This window comes from Drosophila novamexicana, unplaced genomic scaffold (assembly GCF_003285875.2).
Source record: "Drosophila novamexicana strain 15010-1031.04,08,12 unplaced genomic scaffold, DnovRS2.1 tig00004560-arrow-pilon, whole genome shotgun sequence".
NCBI lineage: Eukaryota > Metazoa > Arthropoda > Insecta > Diptera > Drosophilidae > Drosophila > Drosophila novamexicana.
In genome coordinates this window covers 1,234,276-1,255,939 of record NW_020825054.1, presented here as the reverse complement: position 1 = coordinate 1,255,939, position 21,664 = coordinate 1,234,276, and the positions used below count along the sequence as shown (strand labels likewise).

Below are 21,664 nucleotides of genomic sequence, written 5' to 3'. Positions count from 1 at the left end.
CAGATTTTACATATTTTATAAATTTAATTCAATAAACACAGTTTGTTTGTTTGTTTTAAAAAAAATGCACACGAACGCAATTTTCAATTATTTGCTAGCCATTACAGTAATGTCATTAATGCCTTGTAATATGTATACGTCGCCACTAACAGAATTCTTAATAGGCGAGGAAATCAAGCGAATTAATATATATATTGTATATATGTATTTGGAGGTGTGCGTGTATTTATGAAGTTAAAATCACTGAAGCATGGATGCGTAAATTCGCCTTATTTAGCAAAAAAAAAACAAAAAAAAAAAAAAACAATTAATGCACTCTTATTTACTTGCATGTGTTATTAGATACCATGTACCTAAATATGTAGCCTATGTAACTATATTGAGAAAAATTCATTTGAATTTTGTATTGTATTTAATTCACGATTTTCGATTCTAGATTTCGCTAAATTATGTGAGCATCGATTATGATTAAATTAGTTGCTGCAGTTCACATTTTAGGGACCGGTGGGAATATCTAAAAATATTTCTAAGATTTTTGCTGCCGTTAAAGTTGCACACCTTCATCAAATTCCTTTGTTTCATAATTTGTTAAATTTTTATGCTTGTCCTTAAAAAAGCGCAACAGGGAGAGTATTTTGACATTGTTACTAAAATGGTTTCCTATAAGTATGATTCATATAGCGACAAACATATATAATTCGGCTTAGCCTTGTGTAGAAGGTATAGGAAAAGGTTGTCCCTAATGGCATAGATTCTGATTTCATTTCTCTTTCTTTTGTTATATTGCCATGGAATTAAGCTTATATTGCTGTAGAAATTGTGGTTCAGTACTCAGTCCATCCAAGTCTTACAGTTCTTTACACACTTTAACAAAAAACTGAAGCAGCATTTGACTGTCTTGTGAGTGTATTATTTCTTCGTTTTGGGAAACTTAAGATTTCTAGGTTGCTTCTATATGCCATTTTCCATTAAGTCGTATGGAGGGGTAACTCTAAGGTGCTCTTGATTTTCATCAGATGTCGATTTGGATGTGAACGTGAATGTGGGTGTGGATGCTGATGATGGGAAAACGTTTTCGTACTTTTGACAAATTTTTGACAATCGTCAATTGCGCAACGAATTGCGATTGCCTCGTGTACTCCGTGAGAAAATTGAGTAGACAGCTGATGTTTTCGCCTTCGCTCACGTTCAGCTCGAAACGTAAAAAACATTTACGTTTAATCATTTATTTCAGTTCATTTGTTGCTGTTCTTGTTACCGATGTTGTTATTGGTGTCATTCATTTAAGCTTCTTTTGCAGCGATATTTCTTCCGTAGCTGCGAGTTCATAATATATATATGTATAGGTAAATACGAGCTAATGATATATTATCGGCAATCTACAGTACATCATCGTTTCGATTGACTAATGAAAATCATATGATACGATTTTAATTTATTGTTAGGAGCTCTCATTTTCAGATTTTACATATTTTATAAATTTAATTCAATAAACACAGTTTGTTTGTTTGTTTTAAAAAAAATGCACACGAACGCAATTTTCAATTATTTGCTAGCCATTACAGTAATGTCATTAATGCCTTGTAATATGTATACGTCGCCACTAACAGAATTCTTAATAGGCGAGGAAATCAAGCGAATTAATATATATATTGTATATATGTATTTGGAGGTGTGCGTGTATTTATGAAGTTAAAATCACTGAAGCATGGATGCGTAAATTCGCCTTATTTAGCAAAAAAAAAACAAAAAAAAAAAAAAACAATTAATGCACTCTTATTTACTTGCATGTGTTATTAGATACCATGTACCTAAATATGTAGCCTATGTAACTATATTGAGAAAAATTCATTTGAATTTTGTATTGTATTTAATTCACGATTTTCGATTCTAGATTTCGCTAAATTATGTGAGCATCGATTATGATTAAATTAGTTGCTGCAGTTCACATTTTAGGGACCGGTGGGAATATCTAAAAATATTTCTAAGATTTTTGCTGCCGTTAAAGTTGCACACCTTCATCAAATTCCTTTGTTTCATAATTTGTTAAATTTTTATGCTTGTCCTTAAAAAAGCGCAACAGGGAGAGTATTTTGACATTGTTACTAAAATGGTTTCCTATAAGTATGATTCATATAGCGACAAACATATATAATTCGGCTTAGCCTTGTGTAGAAGGTATAGGAAAAGGTTGTCCCTAATGGCATAGATTCTGATTTCATTTCTCTTTCTTTTGTTATATTGCCATGGAATTAAGCTTATATTGCTGTAGAAATTGTGGTTCAGTACTCAGTCCATCCAAGTCTTACAGTTCTTTACACACTTTAACAAAAAACTGAAGCAGCATTTGACTGTCTTGTGAGTGTATTATTTCTTCGTTTTGGGAAACTTAAGATTTCTAGGTTGCTTCTATATGCCATTTTCGATTTTGTTGTAACTGCTGCTCCTTTGACAAACGAGTTCCAAAAACTTTTCACAGTCGTGGCTGGTTCATTAAGCGCAGCTGCTGCCTGTTATCTCCTCCACGCACACGCACACGCACACCAACACGCACACACATGCAGCTGGTATAGCCGTGAGTGTGTAGTGTGTGTGCGAGAGTGCCTCGTGATTTATCACATGCCAACAAAAGAGCGAGCGAACGAAACGTGTCAAGTGTACAAAAACACAGTAAACATTAACAACAGTATTGAAATAAATAAATATATAACAGCTACACGAAGGCAGCCCCAAAGTGGGCCACGCCCTTTTCGGGAAGCCCATATAACAACCGAGTATGCCATGAACCCGCAGCGGGCAATAAAAAACGAAGCGAATAATCAATTGTCAGTGAGTGAGTTCTTTTGTTTAGGCACTTTTCAAGGTCGTCGCAATCGCATGTTTAAAAAGTCGTTTTTTCACGCACACACTTCACCATATACATATAACTGCTTCCATGTGCCACGCCCATACAGCAATCCGTCCGCTTGCCATTGAACTTCGCGGCTTAATGCTTTTATAATCGACTTAAGAGTTTGATTAGCGTTTGATTAGCAGACAGTCAATCAGATACGACAATAGAGCCAAGTACACCGAGCTCTTTACGGCATTGATGGATGGATACATCTGAGCTGTTTCAGCTCCGTTGATTGACAGCCCGCTCCTTGGAGCATGAGCATAAGAATATACATCTATACGCTTTTAAGTACTTTCACTTACCATGTAACCATCGTATGTCCACGAGCCGAACTTCATGAAACATGTTTGCTCGTCGAACGGAAAGTATTCGACATCAATTTCACAAAAGGATTTATAAATGGCAGGAGGCTTCCAAACCACTTTGCCCGTGTGATGTAGAATTGCTTTTGTCATTATTGTCACTTCATAGTTGCCATCGGCGCTGCAAATTAAGACATAAACAGAGAGGTAAATAAGCAGGAGAAAAGGTAATTTGCACTAAATCACTTTAATGTATTTTTTAAATCGATTATATTATTTAATATTCTTGCCATGATGTTCTTCTTTTTGCTTAAATGCGGGTTCCTTTCTAAAAATACAAGAAATAAAAGAAATTCTATGCATTTTAAGTAATGCTCAAATTACACGATAGCAATTGTGGACACCGCACGGTCAGGTTCATGTTTTCGTCTAGCAAAACGTTGATAAAGTTGACTTCATCTATTAATTGCCTCTAATGCGCTGTAAATTATGATAAATGTATTCCTAAAAATCGACCCACTTTGCAATTCTCATTAATTTTAGAAAGACTTCTAGCTATGCATGCTTTTAGTAAAATAGTTACTAGCTTTCTTGTTAATAAATGAAAGAAAATAATCTTGCGTATCTGAACTATTGCCAACACATACATAAACCTCATGTAAATATTTATGTATACATAATTCACTTATTACCGTAAGATAGATTGTAAATAAAAATTGAAATTGAAAAAAGAAAAAATGCATATATATAAAACTGTTTGTCTTGACTGACTGACTGACTGACTGATTGGTGGACAACGCACAGCCCATACCGTAGGAAACTGAAATTTTCACTGTATTTACCTTATGGGATGAAGGTGCACGTTGCAACGAAAAATCGCGAAAAAACTATTGTATGAAAAAGCTTTCTCGGAGGAAAGTGCGATTCAAAGATTTTTTGCGCTAAGTTTTAAGTTTTGTCCGATTCGCTTCAAACTTAGTTTTAAAGGTCTAGATAAAAACTTAATGAATACGTGTTTCAGCGATTTGGGAAATTCCACCCGCACAGTGGTAAATTGGTAGAAAACGTTTGTATGAAGGTTGTTTGTTTACCGTCCGATCAGCTTCAAAATCATTTTTAAAACTTTTTAAGAAAAATTATTTCGTACGTGCCACGGGCAATGCTGGCCTATATACGCTAGTATTTACATATATAGCTAAAATTCATTTCGAAAATTGGCATGGTTGGGTATTTTAGTCAGCATATAGACCTAGAAGTTTATCAGCTGTATTAGTAACGAAACTACAGAAGTTCCTATTCAAAAGTTAAAGGAAACTGTCTGACATTCAATATTTTAAAGTTATTAAGTTATTAGATGCGAATCATGTTTCCAATTTCAGAGACTATATTGCTGAAATCGTGTATTTAGGTTTAAATGTTAAGGGCTTAAAATTAATTAAACAAAAAACTTTTTAACTAAGAATGTTGGGGTTTACCATTCTGTCTTCGATTTTGCTAAGTGTAATTAACCATCATCTCACTTAGATAAGTCCCTGAAATTTCTATTAAACCGGATTTCTTACCTGTCTACATAGCTTTTTTCAATTTAAAACATTCTGACAAAGAGCTTAAAAACCACCAACTGCACACACACATAGAGACACAGATATAGATGCGTATAATAGACATTCACGCCAAGCCACATAACCATTTTCGGCAGCCATATTAACTTAACGCCATAAATCTCAGCTCTAGTATAATATTGCGGTAGACACAGGCTCGGTTTGGCTGTTCGACACCCCCCACATACACACACACACATACGCTGTCCTCTCTTTATCTATCCATTAGTCTCTTTCCCAGTGCTCGACTGTCATCGTGGTACATACGCTGGAGTATTCCTATTCCCAAAGTGCGATAGCTTTGGCTTTGTTTTCTTTAATTAAATGAATGCTGTTGACAACTTTATTATCAGCTGAACTTTGTGAAACCCAAAGCAGACAGCCACGCCCCGCAGTACTATCAACACAGCCGCAGCCACTTTATTTCTATTATTTCGAATCACGCAGGCGGTCGGCTACTCCGCGAATGAATGCATGACCTACACAGTCCCATCAATGATTCTATTTCAACTGTTTTAGTTTGCAGCATCAAAAGAAGCGAAGTAAAAACTTATTATCTTTCATTAGATTTACAAAAATAAAAATGGCGCTGAAAAATCGCGAATACAAAGTCAGCGAAACATTTTGAGCGCCTGCGGATTGCCTGCTTTCTCGGTTTTGGTTTCGATTTCGGCCCGAACAGATACAAAGATGGTGCTCAGTGTGACGCTCAGATTAACGCGCGCTGATAGCCGCAGCTGGCTGGCGATACCCATACGCCGCGTTGTCCAGTGTGTCCGTGTGTCTGCGTGCGTGTGTGTTTGTGTGTGTGTGTCACCGCGTGCCACCGCATCACCGTGAAGATAATGGCTGCAATTGTGGTGACCCCCAGGCGTGGTTTTGGTTTTTCGGTTTGGTTATAAACTTTTGTTCTCGTTCTCCTCATTTTTTTGGTCCTTTTTTTTGTTCCTTCCCCGCTGCCTTTTCGCTGTGCTTTTTGCAGCGCCATCGGCCATTTTAAATGGTTTTTAGCCATTAATGGCTGGCTCTCTGCTCGCCATAATCGTTGTAGATGCTGCTGCTGCTGCTGATGTTGTTGTTGTAATAACATTTTAAAATGCTTTGCTTTTGGATTTGTTTTTAGTGCACGAGTATGTCTGCCAGTGGCTATAGCACTGGCTCAGTCTATGCCCTGCCTCGACCAACGCCTGAAGACCTCATTGCTAATGGACGGCGCAGGCGTTGCCGCGTGACGGTGGCTCAGCCAGTGGTTATGGGCGTGTACTGCTAAAACCAACATAGGAAGCAATTTTCGCATTTAAAATAAATTTGTAATTAGAAGCTAAAATGTATTTTTAATTAGTTCTAGACTGAGTTGATCTAGCAGAAACCATTTCGTTCCAATTGCGCAACTTTTGTACTAAAGTTATAACAACCACACATATACGTCCAACACACAGATAAACATTTGGAAGCACTACCAAATTATGTTATTGCTTAGAAGCTATTATATTTAAACTAAGAGCGTACCAAATGCAGCTATAAGGTAGCAGCTGATACTTAAGCTGCTATTTGGACCTGAGTTCAAATATTAAGCTAAAAGCTAGTAGTTTTTAAAGAAAGCTGATTTTAGGCATAAGATAGAAATATTAAATGAAAATACGACTTTTTGGAACTTAAGATTATTAATAGTATTTGTTGTAGCTGCTTTTTATTTGGATCTATCTTTAAGTTTTTCTTTCTCTTATGTATTCGAAATTATTGTCAACAATTTATATATATAGAAAAAAACTGATCCGTTCTCTGTCTTATTACCCTTGACTCTTCCTATTTTTCTTTACCTCACTTACTTTTTACTTTACTATGGATATAGCTCCAAAATAAAAGAAGTTCTATCCATTGTTGTAAAAATGTGCAAATTAATGCAAAATAAAACATAAATAAACGCAATAAAAAAATGTTGTTCAAGAGCTATGAATTTTAGAATAAATCTTCAGCATAGGGTGTCAAAATGTCACTGGGTATCGAATTTCTAGTTGCATGAAGAATAGAGCTCTTACTTATTTAATTTGTACAAGGCTTTTAGCACTTTAAGTGCCAAGGAGAGCTTACAAATATTACCATTCGGCGGGCAGCCCCAGAGTATCAGACTCAATTGCAATTAATTTTAGACCACAACTAAAAACCAAAATCCAACGAGAAGAGAAAGAGCTCAGCTAACAGCTCGCTCGCATGCGATTTTAACTCCCGGGATGAAAATGAACTGCTGGAATTAAGCGGCTTTCACAAATATAAACAGATTCGTCGTCGCCGTCGTCATCGCTGGCGCCGTCGCCTTTCTGTTGTTGTCGCTATTTGGTAGCCTCCCCAATTTGGTTCTTAAAGCTTGCTTTGCCTAATTGCGAACACACACATACACTTGCACTCCGAAACTGCGGCTGTTGACGCTTTCTCGTTTTCGATGCGTATTTAATGAGCCGGTTAAAGCACACAAGTCTAATTATGCCTGGTCAGCAGAGTACCCATGGCATATATAGAGCAATCTTTCTCTTGGTGAATCGAAATTGCAATTTAAAATTTACAAACGTGCCGAAAGCGAATGCCGTTCGCTATTTGAAGTGACCCGCTAACAATTAGTACAACACGCGCACGGCCACGTCCAATAAATTACAACTTTTGAAGCTTGTTTCAAAGGCCGTACAACAACATGGCGAACATTATTTAATAGGCCAACATGGCGGTCGCGCGTGTGTATGCGTCTGCAAACGTGTGTACGTGTGTGTAAGCGAGGTAAAGTGTGGCACATACGCTGGCAGGTATTTGTACCCGTGGACCATGTTGTTGTTTTGTTACGCGTCTATGAAAGGCTCGTTCAACTATTTGTTGGCTATTCCACATTTAGCAGGCAATTAAACATTTTTCATTGCATGTAAATGGGCGCAATTTCGTTGGATTCTGAGTGTATATGTTTGTGTGTCTGAATGTGCGTATATATTTTATGCCGCTGTGCACTTGTCTTGGCGAGCAAAAAGTTGCTGCATAAAATATTGTCAGTTTCGCCGCTATTGTGAAATTAAACGCATTTTCTGCGATGCTAAGTTTTTCGACCAGTTGCATGGGGCAACGTGTCTGCATTCAAGTATACAACAACTGTGGCACTTTTATGAACAAGCATACTGCTTGATTTTATTTAATTTTTCAGTGATATGCGCTGTTTACTATCCGTTATTCATCCTTAATTTGAAATTGTTTTATTAAATCGATACACTTCTGTTAATTTTATCTGCGAAATACACATATTGGACAACGCTGGTGTATATAAAACTTGAATAACTCTTAAATATTAAACTATAGTAATAAACTCCATTGTTATTTCAAAGTGAACTTTCGCCTCTCTTAGAAACATTTTGTGATTTCTTTTTAATCTTTGAAATAATAAAATCTCTCCATGATATTAAATTTCTTTTTGAAATATATAGAAAAGCGTTTCAAAATAAATTGAAATATCTGTTTTATAGATATTTTATAACTTGATTAAATATGCTCTTAGGTGGCAGTCCAATAGAATATTCTTTCCAAGAAACTAAACTTGCATTTTGACTAAAATGGGTCAAATAAAAGGTGACAGGAAATTTCTGTGTCATCTCTTATAATCTTATGTTGGCATCAAGTTATGTGAACTTTACAGAGGCAATTTATTTCTATCAAACACAATTAACTACCAGTGTTCAAAGCGGGCAGAGGCTACTTCAACTCGAAGCGTTTAGGCTCTGATGCTCAATCTGGTAGTCGCTGTAAGGGGAAAGGCTTCTTACAGAAGCATCGCTTCATTATAGCCAGCACAAATTATTTTTGTCACTTTAAAAATTGTCCACATTGGCGGCGGCCGTCTCAGCAAACGACAATGGCGGCCACATAAAACGCAGTGCGTGTGTGTGTGTGTATTAGTGTAAGTACCATGGACTTGGTATAGTTACGCACAACAACATGACAATGCTTTTGTCGTTGTTGGCAAATGAAATTTAAGCTTTTTCCAAGCCATAAATTACGAGTTTTTATGACTCTGCCAAAACACACACCCCAAAAAGTATGCTATGCGAACAGTTGGTATTGCCAAGGCAGCAAAGCAGCAAGGCACCCAGCAGCCAAGCCAAGCCCAGCGAAAAAAACCCAGAAAAAAAGAAAGCCAATACGGCACATAAAGCGCGTAAGCCGATCTGCCAAAAGAGCGATGTCCTCTCTGGTGTTGTAGGCACAACTAAAGTGCCAGCCACATCGACAGAGTCAAGTGTTGGACGGCAAGGCATGTGTAACAGTGGAAATTATATGGGAATTCATGAGAAAAATCTAAACTGAATTGCAAGTATTTTCCAATTATTAAAATAATTAATAGGAAAATATATTGTATAGTATGTATGTTCCAATAATGTGGGCAGACCTACAGTAGTTATTTGTTTTAATTGTATAAAAACCAGCTGGAGCTCTTAGAGCCTGAGAGCTAGCTGAGGGAGGATAGAGAGCTGAATGAAAATGTATTTGGAATGGGATCCTTTCTCATAGCTTTTACCACTGTGCCGTATGCTTGCCCTGGCTTCACTCCAAGTGAAATACAACACAAGGCAAATTATAATAATTACAGCGAGCGTAGCAAAATAAAACGTCCAATTTGAGAAAGCAGACGAGTTGGCAGCCATTTTAGCTGAGCATAAAGGACTGTCCCTTCCCTTCCTTAGCACCAAGCTTCAACGAACCCTCGACCAGCTCTCATGTTACACATTGAAATAAAAATACGTTAATCATCGGCTGATAAATTGCAAGCGTAACTGTGCGCTTTGATTTATGCGCCCGTCGCGCCCATTGGGCAATTATGCAAATGGTTCCAGGCGCCAAAATGCCCAAGCTCACAGTTCGAACCAGAACGAATCCGGTCAAGGGGCATACGAAAATTAGCTGTGTACTTACTTGTTGTATAGCACAATATCCGGCAGCCATATGTGCTCGGAGGGCACATGCAGGGTATCCACTCCGCCGTAATCGTCGGGATTCCATTTTAATTTGTAGTCGTTCCACTCCTGCAACATATTTAAGTAGTTACAAAAATTGTTCAACAATTGTTCTAATAATGTATATAAAAAATAAAATTAAACAATTTATTCTAAAATAAATATGTCGTATGACAAAAGCGTTCGGTTAGATAATTTGCATTTAGATGAATATTGAATTCAATATGTAGCTCACAGTATCTGTTTGCTGGCTATTGCTGGTTGTCTGCTGCTGGCTTTATTGTTATTGCATTTAATGTTTCAATGGCTTTCCATTAATTATGCAGTAATTTATTGGTCTCTTAGCTGTTAGCGTTAAATTTAATTTTCACCATACAATTGCGACCGTAGGATATACATATATATATCTATATTGGCAGTGTCGTATTCAAAAATTTGGTGTGAAGACTTTCGACTTTCACACACCTAAAACATTTCACTAGAAGTTAAAAAAAACCCTTTCTAGAAGCATATGCATATTGGGGCGCTTACCTTTATTTGAAAGCAATATCTTTTACCTGAACATTTCATAAAGATCGGACACCGAAGCTAATCAAGAAGAAGCACATCCGCATTTATTTTATTGAAGAAGGAGACTCTAATGTTTGTAATGACAGCTTGGCACTGGACGTAGAGTATATCCTATTCAGGGACTTTTGACTGGAGCGCTCTACATGTGCTTTTCTTCTTCCGCGATAATAGTATACCAAAGGGTAACTTCTAGTCGGGCACATGAAACTGTGTATAACATAAAACTGTAATTTTATTGATTGCAACACTATTGATGTTGAATGTATGATGCATGCCACGTGGACATTGGTTGCAATTCACAATGAGATTATTGGGGTGCTCAAGCGTTGACCAAGCATGAAACGCCCAATAATTAAAATAAATGACCGTTGCAGACGATAATCATAATAAATGAAAATATTGATACCGCATTATTATTTTTATGTTTTTTTTTATACATCTTAAATCGGGTTGCACGCTGATGGTTCAGTGATTTGTAATCTATAAAACTAGTTAATTTGTCCGTTTTAATTGAACAATTGTTTGCTCATTCGGGCTTGCAAACTAATTAAAATATATGGAGCGGTAAAGGAAATGTAATTCTTAAATTTGTTTGTTTTTGCGACTTTTTGTTGTTGTTCATTTAATAGATTGTACATTTAATTGCGCTGTATGGAGTCATTTGGCTTTCTATGCAAAAGCCCGCCTAAATAGGGTATCTACAGTCAGTCGCACCACACGCACATAGATACATTTTAACAGTAATGTTTATGCGGGTGCACGTATTTGCGCCCTTGTTGACATAATGTGTGTGCATATTTATAGACGCGCAGCAATGCTCAGGCCAAACATAAATTGCAGTAACGACAGCAGCAACAATAAATATAAACAAATGTTAAAACTTGAATAATGTTTGGGTGTTCCGGATTTGTTTTACTCCAATTTATTTAACTACTATGACAGACATTTCCATTTGTAAATCTTTATTTAGCTGGCCCATTAAGCCTCGGACATACTTATGAATTCAATTATCATATGTTTTTACTGATTTAAATAGCAATTTTAAAATTCTGCAGCAAGTAACATATACAAATCCTCGGTGTTTTCATCCTACATAAGTTGGTTGTTGGCGACATAGGTTCTTCGTTTCTGTTAGGACGTCTTAAATTCTTTGTTTTGTCTAGACCTACCAGGTCCACCTAACTTTCTCTTTTCCTGATGAAATCGTTGCGTTCAGAATACTTACGGGAACTCACTGACCATTTTCAGCTCTTAGTAGGGGCATAGCTTGCCGGACAGGCTATAAATTATCCCCATCGGGTCGGTGATTTTCCAACACTATCTTTTTATCTTATTAAATTAACACTCTATATATCTAGTATATACTTCTCGTCTTCATTAACAACTTCTTTCTTTATTTTTTCCCATTTATTGTTATTATTTTTAATTTTACTTAAGAACGCTATTTTCGCTACTTATACCCTTCTTCTTAGCTGTAAGCTCTAATAGCGTCACTGACCATATTAGCTGTGAATAGGAAATAGCTGGACGGGCGGGAAAATGAAACACCTCGTTCGGTTGGTGATGCTTTTAGAAAAATGTGTATTCTAACTAGGTTTTTAGCATTTTATTTGTATGTATAATGTATTGAATAATGAGGATGGGGCTCGTGTTGTCGACCATTAATAAATAAATGCATAAAAAAATACAGTATAATAAAAATTAAATTTAAACCGAAAATGTTATTAAGAATGTATAAATTTGGTAAGTTTAACTATTATATTTAATTTATCTTTTTAATAAATTTTACATTAAAATTATTCTTTTTGATTTAATGTATACGTGGAGGATATATGTTGCTTTTGTCTACATATATTACAATAACAATATAAGAAACATATACGTCAATTATAAAAAGAATCTTATGAAATGTTGTGTACAATGTATATTTGTATAATTAATATATGTAAATTCAAAAAAAAAAAAAAAATGATGAAAATAAGTAAAATTTAATCAACATTTATGTTATGCTACTTTGCGATAGCGAATTTCAGTTGAAATCGTTTCCCAGAACACATGCGAATTAAATTTTTAATAAGCCGAAAATGATAATAGCAGAAATGCTCATGCACAAATTTTGAATAGAAGCGCGCGCACACACACATAGAAAACAGATGTGTTGCATAATTTATATCTAATTTTGGGGTTTGCTTTTGTTTTTTCAATTGGGTAACCAGAAACTAGGAATAAGCTTTTGAGAGCTATTGACTGCAATTTGTGCAGAAGATTTGTGTGCATATTTTATGCAAAAACCTTAAAGCTGTTCCATTCAAGTGCTTAAAAGCAGCTCGAAAAAACGCGCAAGTCAGACACTAGATAGAGATGTATATAGTTTTTTGGCTTTTCTCATGTTGTTTTAGTTGCAACTGCCCATCGCATTAGTGCGAAGCCAATGCACATATATGTACGCGTAGCTGCAGCAGAGTGGCCAGCGTGGCCACTTGGTCAAGTCCAAATCAACGCTTTCAATCGCACAGCCAAGGGATGGTCAGAATTGGCATTATAGGAATGTGAGGATTGGCTAGCAAAATGTATTTTGCATTTGCTTGCAGCGAAGCATGCAAATGGTGTATTCATGTTTCACGAAAACGTCAGGAAGTTTGCCAGTTGCCAGTTGCCAAAATCGCACCAACCAGCAAATAGTTTAAAAAGTAGCCAAAATAAAATTTAACAAAAATAGGAAAGTTCCACTCACCTGCTCCACCCACACGTTGGTAGTCATAATTTGATTTTTTAGATTCTGCAAAGAAAATAAATTGGGGAAATTTGGTAAGATGCGAGTTCAAGCAAGAATTCAATTTGTATTGGTAATGCAAATGCGTTTCAAGTTTGACCAAGTCTTGGCAAATGGGTCTGCCTGTTCGACTTTGAGATACTCTTTACATTGCATAAAAATGAAACTTTAAAATATTTTTTATATATATCGATACTGTTACACCTGATAGTAACTACGAGGAATCCGTGTTTCCGCCGGTTTGTGAACCCAGGTTTTCACTTCCAATATTTTTAATACTATATTCAATTCTTAAAATAAAATTATGGTTTTGAACGAAACCATTTTTACAGAAGATATATTACGGTTTTTGCTTAGGTCAGCAATTAGTCAGTAGTACATTTAGTACCTGAAATTTCACACTCAAACTGGTATTTTTTGGGTCTGTGCAATCGTAATGGAAACACTTTTAAAAATTATACGAACAGGGTGTAAAATACAGCTCAAGTGATTGGCTGAGCTGTCACCGGGGGGCTCGCGGCTGGTGGCTGGTGCAAGGTCTCAATATTTGTGACAACTTAAGCATTGAGTGGGGACCATCAAATTGAAAATCGTGGCGACCAGTGAATGTTTTTTTAGTGAACTGAACAACTTTGGTATCGGTTAACAAATGCGTTTGAAATTTGCTCAGCTGAGTGGAGGTTGCAGGGTGGAACTGTGGGGCTGTCGGTGGCTGTCAAGTAGCCCGTAGCCCCCGTCACCGTCCTGGGCTAAATGGTGCTGCAGTTGGTTTGCTTGAAGTGAGCTGCAGCAATAAGAAACAGTCAAAGTCGTTGCTGGAGACCGTATTCTTAAAGCATCATTGAGTTTTAATCAATTTATGTTGCGCAGACTGTCACTGAAAGAGAAACGAGATTAGAGTGAAATAATAAGAGTAGAAGTAAAACTGGAATTCCGGTCTGATGGGGTAGCTGATGCAATTAAAGTTAAGAGCAGCTAAACAAGCATAAAGTTTAAGCACCGCTGTGGTAAGCTGCGAAGTGGATTAAAAGTTAGCTTAACTATAAAAGCTCACAAAGCCATTTCGAGCATTAGATGAAGTGGAAAGACAAAATATACGCATAGTTCTATACCAACAATTCTTCCACAGTTAAGCATTTCAGTTGCGCTATGGTTGCTAGGAATATGGGATAAAAATGAGTAGGCAACGTGCATTAATTGGTTTGTTTCCTAAATTATATATTAAATGATATGCCTCCTTATACATACATTTGTTGTATGATGCTGATTTTGATGAAAATATCTTGAATTTTCTACGGATTCTTCATAAAAAGGTGAAATATCTTGAAAAAAATGCCGAGCGCAAAAAAACAAAAATGTTATTCTTAAATAAAAGACCTTAATTTTCGACCGATATAGTTGTCCGATCCGTACAGCTTAGACATATGTATCGCAACAAAAAAGTTTAAAGACGTTAGCTATGAAAATAATAGACTACATCGTATAGAAACAGAGATACGGGCGTATCTAGAATATATATACTTTGTGAGGTAGGATATGTCTCCTTCAATGCGTTACCCAATTTATGAGGAAACTTTAATACCCTTTACAAGGGTATAAATAAAGACAAATTTAAGGAACTTATTGTAATTAATTCTTTTTTCTGTACCAAATTAAAATTCTTGTCGAATTTTCTCGTGAATGCCAAATTTTATTTTGAACGATCTTTAGTGGTTTTTAAGACCATCTTTAAACAATTATTTTTCTAAACGTTGTATATGTGGACTTTGGTTTAAGATTACTTTCTTTGTAAGCAAAATGTATTTAATATAGTATTTAATGTCCTGCTCTCGATAAAAACATATTAAAAACTGGCGTGTATAACCCGGTCTTGCCCGAGTCACGTATAAAATTAATGTTCTCAAAAAGCTTTAAAAAATTATTTTGAAACTGATCGGTCGGCAAACCAACCACTTTCATACAAACTTTTTCCGCCAATTTACCACTATTGTGGGTGGAATTTCTCAAATCGCTGATACACGTATTCATATAATTCTCATAAAGAGCTTTGAAAGTAAGTTTGAAGCAAATCGGAAAAAAAAATGAAAACTTCACCTTAAATATTTTTGTGTTGCACTTTCCACCGAGAATGCTTTGATTTTGCGAAAAATGTGAAACACATCTCAAATGATTTTTATGTAGATCCTTAAATTCATTTGAAACGTAACCCAACAAATCTTTGAAAATGAGTTTGAGGCCGATCGAAGGTAAATAAAAAAGTTGCATTTAAACGTTTTTCCAAATTTTTCCACACTTGCCGGTGGAATTTACCGAAACGCCGTCTTAGCTCTTACGGTTTGGGCTGTGCGTCTGTCACCAATCAGTCAGAACAACAATTTAATATATAGAGATGAATAAATAATCGTTTGCTTACATACCTAGAAAAGCTCACAGAATTGTTTTAGTTTTTCGACAAAGCCAACGTGATATCTAAACTAAGGAAACAAGTAATTCATGTCGACGCATTCAGGATTCACCGCAAATAATTCAAGCATATCAAAGTGCTCTAATTTGCGCCTTAACAGATGTACGCACGGAACCATAATGTCACCTTCTATTCAGGCTCCAGAGTCCCTCCTTAATATCCACTTATATATATGGTATGTACAAATACACACACGTTAAGCGAGCAACGAGCTCGTGTCAAGCTCCTTGGCAGTTACTCGCATTATATTTACAACTGCTGTTCGCTTCCCTTTCATATTTATTTAGGTGGCAGGCGGCAAGCAACTCATTAAGCGTAAATATGTTGGGAGCAGGCGACAGGATTCAATAGAAAAAATTAGAAAACGATAAAATTGCGGAATAAATCACTTAAGCGTTGAAAAATGTAATTAACGACAAAATGATAATGACGCGTCGTAACGCGCTTTCCGTCGAGACATCCAGATAATGTCAGCAGCTAGGACGAGCGCCCCCGTTGCTGAAGCTAGAAAGCAATATGTTAAGATACCCAGTGTTAATAGATTTTACTGGTGGTTGCCAGCACACAGTGCGGTGTTGGTGGTGCTGCTGCCAAGATGACCTACTAATCACCCGCTCAGTGCGCTATCCAGGGATGCCAGCTAACAGTTCCCAGTTGCCAATTGCCAGTTGCTAGTTGGCAGCCAACGGCTAAACGTCTGAACGTCTGAAAGGTCATTAGGTGCGGGTGACGCGGAAAACGGGCAATAAAACGACAAAGCCAAGAGCAGGCACAAAGACAGCGGGCATAAGGAAGAGATAAAATTGCAGCTGCGTCAGGGCGTCGAGGACGAAGGCAAGCGTTGCGCGTATCCTTTATGCTTTATGTGCGGCATCCGCTGTAGTAGCTCCAACAGCAACATCAGCTTTCTCGCTTCGTCTCTCCGGCAGGCCATGTCCATGTCCATGTCCATGTCTATGCCGGTTCACACCTACAGCTGCCTAACTGGGTTTGTTGCTATGTAATTGGTGTAGTTTTTGTTATTGCTGTTGCGGCTGCTTGCTTATTCACACTTAGAGCTATGGCTGCCGGTTGCATTACACCGAACAGGATGCACAGGATATACAGTGTTTAAATTGCTTAAGCTGAAGCTTAAAGCATTTGAGATGCAACTGAATTTGCATTTTATGTCTGTGGCCACTGGGGCCATAGCAAGGATTCAGCAACGTTCTCGTCTTGGACTTGTTTACAATTTAAATCGAATTTCCTGTTTGCCGTAAATAAACTTTGCAATAACCGACACCGAGCTGCAACATAAAAATTCCTTCCCAGCTCTGACTGAATAAGTATTAAATAAAGTATGCAAAATGCGGCAGTTTCAATTGCATGTCGGATTCTTATAATGGTTATTATAAAATGTCAAATAAAGTTTATATTTGACTTACTGAGTTAACAGAGGTACATTACATTTAATTTCTAAGTATCTGTGTGTATACACTTGACCGTAATTGCTTTTATGCTTACTCTACATTCAACTTGGAATTTGATTTAATGTTTCTTCTCTCTGTCTCTCGTTCTCTCTCTCTCTCTCTCTCTCTCTCTCTCTCTCTCTCTCTCTCTCTCTCTATCTCTCTCTCTCTCTCCCTCTCTCTATCTCTTTCCCAGATTCACAGTTATAGGGCACAGCTTCCATATAATTGCGTTTTCGGCCAAGCAGAGCTCAAAGTAACGTAGCAACCAGCAATTAGGTCCAACTGTCTGCCTGACACCCCCTCTTCTAGACTGTCCCTTCACCAAATCTCGCCCATACATATATTTGGTCATAATTCACCTGAATGAGCAGCTGCAATGCCAGTAATAAGTAACTAATGCTACATACTGACTCGCAAATCACAAAGGTCAAGCCATAGCAAATGGAAATAGATGAAATTAAATTAAAAATACTGGCTACGCATCTGGTTGTAATCTGTTCTGCATATATACATATCCATGCACATATGTACTGCTGTCTGTTGCCAATGATTGCAATTTCCAATAGGAGTAAAAACCAACTAAACAAAGTGCAGAGATTTCGCTCGATAGCATTTACAAGGACTTGTACGCCAATAAGGAAAGCAGGCAACACGTGCATTCCAACGGCAACAACATTATTACAACAACAAAAAGTGACCATTGAACTAGTGCAATAAAAGAAATTCTGCGAATATTTCAAGCCAGTTGCCAGTTGAGCACACAGAGCGTATGTGTAATATTACGATGTGTGCATATTCTACACACACACGCATTCACACACATAAAAGCAATTTCGTTTATAAGCACCTTATGCAGAAGCACAGTGCTTGGATATGACACACTGAATCAAATACCAAACTAACCTAAAAAGAAAGAAATTAATCGAAAGAATGTAAAATTCTTTAATTAAAATGTTGAAATAAATATTTATATATGTTAAATTGTTTGCTCCACTCGATTGGCGGATCGGGAATCAATGCACAGCCGTACAGCTGGGTAGAAAAATATTCGACTGCTGCCAGTAACAAATTTCTACAGAATCGTGGATAATTTTTGAAATATTTCTTGGAAAATATTTTGGTTTTCCATCCAAAGCCAAAAAAAAAAAAATTCATTTTAAACGTGTTTTACTTTTTGAAAAATGGTCCGGATTAGCGGGATATGGGGGTCGTTGACATGTTTTATTCCAAAGGGTGGAAAACAGGGTGGAAAATTGATTAATAAAATGTAATAAAATGTAATGCCGCTTTAATAGACCTTACAATGTGCATTTATGTTCGACAAATTTTAGTTCTTGAATTACTTCTCTTTAATGCTTCTTGCCTTTTTGGGAAACCATTCTTAAATTTGGCTATGGCTTGAGAGCGCCAAGCCCAATGTGCATTGGTATGACTGGTATGGCTGGTACCGACTGTTTGGCATCCCTTTTAGTGGTCTTGGTGCTTAGCGCGTGATTTATAACAGCAAAAAAGGAGCCGAAGCCAGCAGGAAGCGAAAGACCAAATGCAGCAGGGAGCTGTAAAGCTCAGCAACTGTGTGGCCAACAGCACACGTAACTGTTAGCCAGTTTCCCATTTCCGGTTGTCATGTGCAAACCGAGCAGAAGATTGTGGGCCAATCGCTTGCCCCGTTGCTGCTGCTATTGCTGTGTTTGACTCTGCTGGCAATTGGAGATTTTTTTTCTTACACACAATTTGGCCCCGGCACTGGCCTCTGATATATTGCGCAATTTTTGCTCTCTTGATTGAGCAGTGTGCAGGGGCCCCAACTGCAGTTGTAAACTTAATCAACAAAACAATCATCAGTCGATGTACTATAAATCGCAGGGCCCATTGATTTATTATGCAAACAATGTTCACTACCAAGTGGAAGAGTTGAATCGGCGGATTGGGTAAACAGTGCTGGCTTAGTTCCACTGCCTTTTAAGCGTTTGGTAAACAGTTATTAATTACGCGGCTGCTGCTTTCCCGCGGCTTATACAAATGCCATTTGCCTGCTTACCGCTGCGCTGTTGGCTTTGCAAATTAATCTGCTTTGATTGTCATCTGAGCAGCTCAGTTGTCAAAGACTTGACAGCTAAACTTGATACCATTATTGCTAAAAACAAATTACTGTGATTTCGGTTAGCCAAATGCAAATGGTGTTTCACTAGGAGAATAAGATACTTTTTTGCTGTGGAGTATTTTAATAATCTATTTATATGTAATACCGCAACAATGAAAGATGAAAGAAAAAAAAACTAATTTTAAATTGAAACAAGTAAGAATCTAGTCAGCACTTTCCGACTAGGGAATAACCTCCTCGCGCTAGGAGGGCTCTCTTTCTTTAACAGTATTAAAGAAATGATTTATAGCTATGAAACAAAAGCCACTTGTATATTTATACAAGTTCATTTGCTCAGAAAACAGGATTTCGCAGATTGATTTTTATCTTGCTTGTAAACGCATCAGCCGAAAAAATACTCTCGGATACAACTAAGATTATTAAACAAGTAAGAGGTTCTAGTCGGGAGCTCCCGACTAGGGGATACCCTGAACCCTCTTCTTCCAACATCAAATGCATATATGTATATATTCTATTTTAGAAGCTATATGTCAAGTTTGGTGACTCTAGCTCTTATTTTTTACCAAAATTGCCCAAAAACAGGATATCGATATCGATGTTTATCGTATGTATGAACGCAAGGATCTCAGAACCTATAAGAGCTAGAGGCTTAACATTTTAGATTTAGGTGCTCCTAGTTCCCGCGCAGATCGAGTTTGTTTCCGATAATCGATAATTTACTACGTTTCCAAGCAATCGATAAAAATCGACATTGACATCCTGTTTTTTTTTTAGCAAATTGGATAAATAATAAGAGCTAGAGCCACCAAACATGATATGTTGCTTCTAGAATATTATAGATATTTCAAATATCTTTCATTTCATACCTATCGCCACCTCCCCGCTACCACCCAAGAGCTATAAATCAAGTTAATAACCCAACATTTATTGCCGATTTAAACCACAATTTAAGTGCAATTGACTTTTTCAGAAAACACAAATATTCTATGGTACAATAAGATATACTGTAGGAAATTTTATAAAGATCGTTTAAGAAAAACCAAAGTTATATGCGCAATTGAATGGGGCAGCAGCTTTAAGAATTTCTGTTTCCATGTACACACACACATTCATGTGCGTCTGCCTCGCATTCTAATAGCATGGTAATTGCATCTTTTTATTGGAATGTTATTTTAGTTCCTTTTTTTATCATAAGTACTTAATTGTTGGTGTGGCTGCTGAGTAGAGGCATAGCAAGTGGTGCGGTCTGTCGCGAGTTCGAGTCTTGCCAAGGGTTGTGTTGGAATAAGAGGGTTCAGGGTATCCCCTAGTCGGGAGCTCCCGACTAGAACCTCTTACTTGTTTATTTTTATACTCTTGCATAGGGTATTATAATTTTCTCGTGAGTTTCTTAGTATTAAAGCTATCTTAATGAAACTTTGCAGAAGTTCCTCTTTTTGTTGCACGCAGCACATATGTCAAAACCAGCTGGATCGGACCACCGTATCAAGTAGGAACCATAGGAACGATCGGTCGAAAATTAAGTTGTTGTATAAAAAACATTTTTCTTTATCAAGATGTCTTGACCAAACTCGGCCATTATTAGTTTTACTATGTTCCTCATATAAATATAAAATCCTATTCAATCGGACTACTATATCATATAGCTGCCGTAGGAACGATCGGTTGAAAATTAAGTTGTTGTATGGAAAACTTTTTTGTCATTCAAGATATTTTGATTAAACACGGCAATTAAAGATTTCACTATGCTTGCTCCCTTCATTTTTGCAAAATTAATACACATGCGCCATAGGAACAATTGGTCGAAAACTAAGTTTTTGATTAAAAACTTTTTTGTTTATTAAGATATCTTGACCAAACTCGGCATTAACTATTTTCTCTGTGCTTCGTATATACGGGCAAAGCACTATGATCAATTTGAAAAGGTTGGGCCTGCAAATGAATTAGATCTTCGGCGTGCCGAAGATAGCCTTTTCTTCTCGTTTAATATGAACTGGGTCCGTGTTTTCTGTTACTTTTATATCTATTTCAGGTTGCAATAAATTACAAACATTTTATTTCTTCTAGTGTTTAGATATATGTGTGTACTTACCACATCGATTAACTGTGACAGTTTTAGACCCATTTTGACCGTCAGACGATCGGAATTGTTGCCCACAGGTCGTATGAGTCGATTGTAGTTGCTTAGTAAATCGTCGTACAAACGTTTAGCATCTGGGTTGGCCAGGCACCCGGTCGTAAAGTGTAATGCTATGAAGACAGCTGCAAAAAGAACGCTACCCATCTTAGGCCAGGTCCAACCCTATAAGAAAATACGAAAATAGATATTTGAAACAGAATCAGAAATAAGTTATGGTTGCAGCGCTTGTAAGCTAGATCTTGCCCTGCATTTGCATTACAAATATTTTTTGTTTATTTATTTACTTTGAGTTTTCTTTGCACTGTACAATTTCTAAGCAAGCGTTGGTGAATGTGTGAGTGTGAATATGTATGCACTCATAAAATTTGCACATGTGTCAAA

General features: G+C 36.9%; 1 protein-coding gene across 1 annotated transcript in view; it reads right to left on the bottom strand.

Annotated features, from left to right (window-relative positions):
• Nucleotides 1–21,427, bottom strand: part of LOC115770626 (acetylcholine receptor subunit alpha-like 1) — a 30,351-nt gene extending 8,924 nt beyond the window's left edge. The window contains exons 1-4 of the mRNA XM_030715969.1: nucleotides 21,236–21,427; nucleotides 13,086–13,130; nucleotides 9,741–9,850; nucleotides 3,199–3,379 (exon numbers count right to left, since the gene is read on the bottom strand). Coding sequence (XP_030571829.1) covers nucleotides 3,199–3,379; nucleotides 9,741–9,850; nucleotides 13,086–13,130; nucleotides 21,236–21,427 — 528 coding nt within the window. The remainder of the gene's footprint in view (nucleotides 1–3,198; nucleotides 3,380–9,740; nucleotides 9,851–13,085; nucleotides 13,131–21,235) is intronic.
• Between the last annotated feature and the right edge of the window lie 237 nt (nucleotides 21,428–21,664).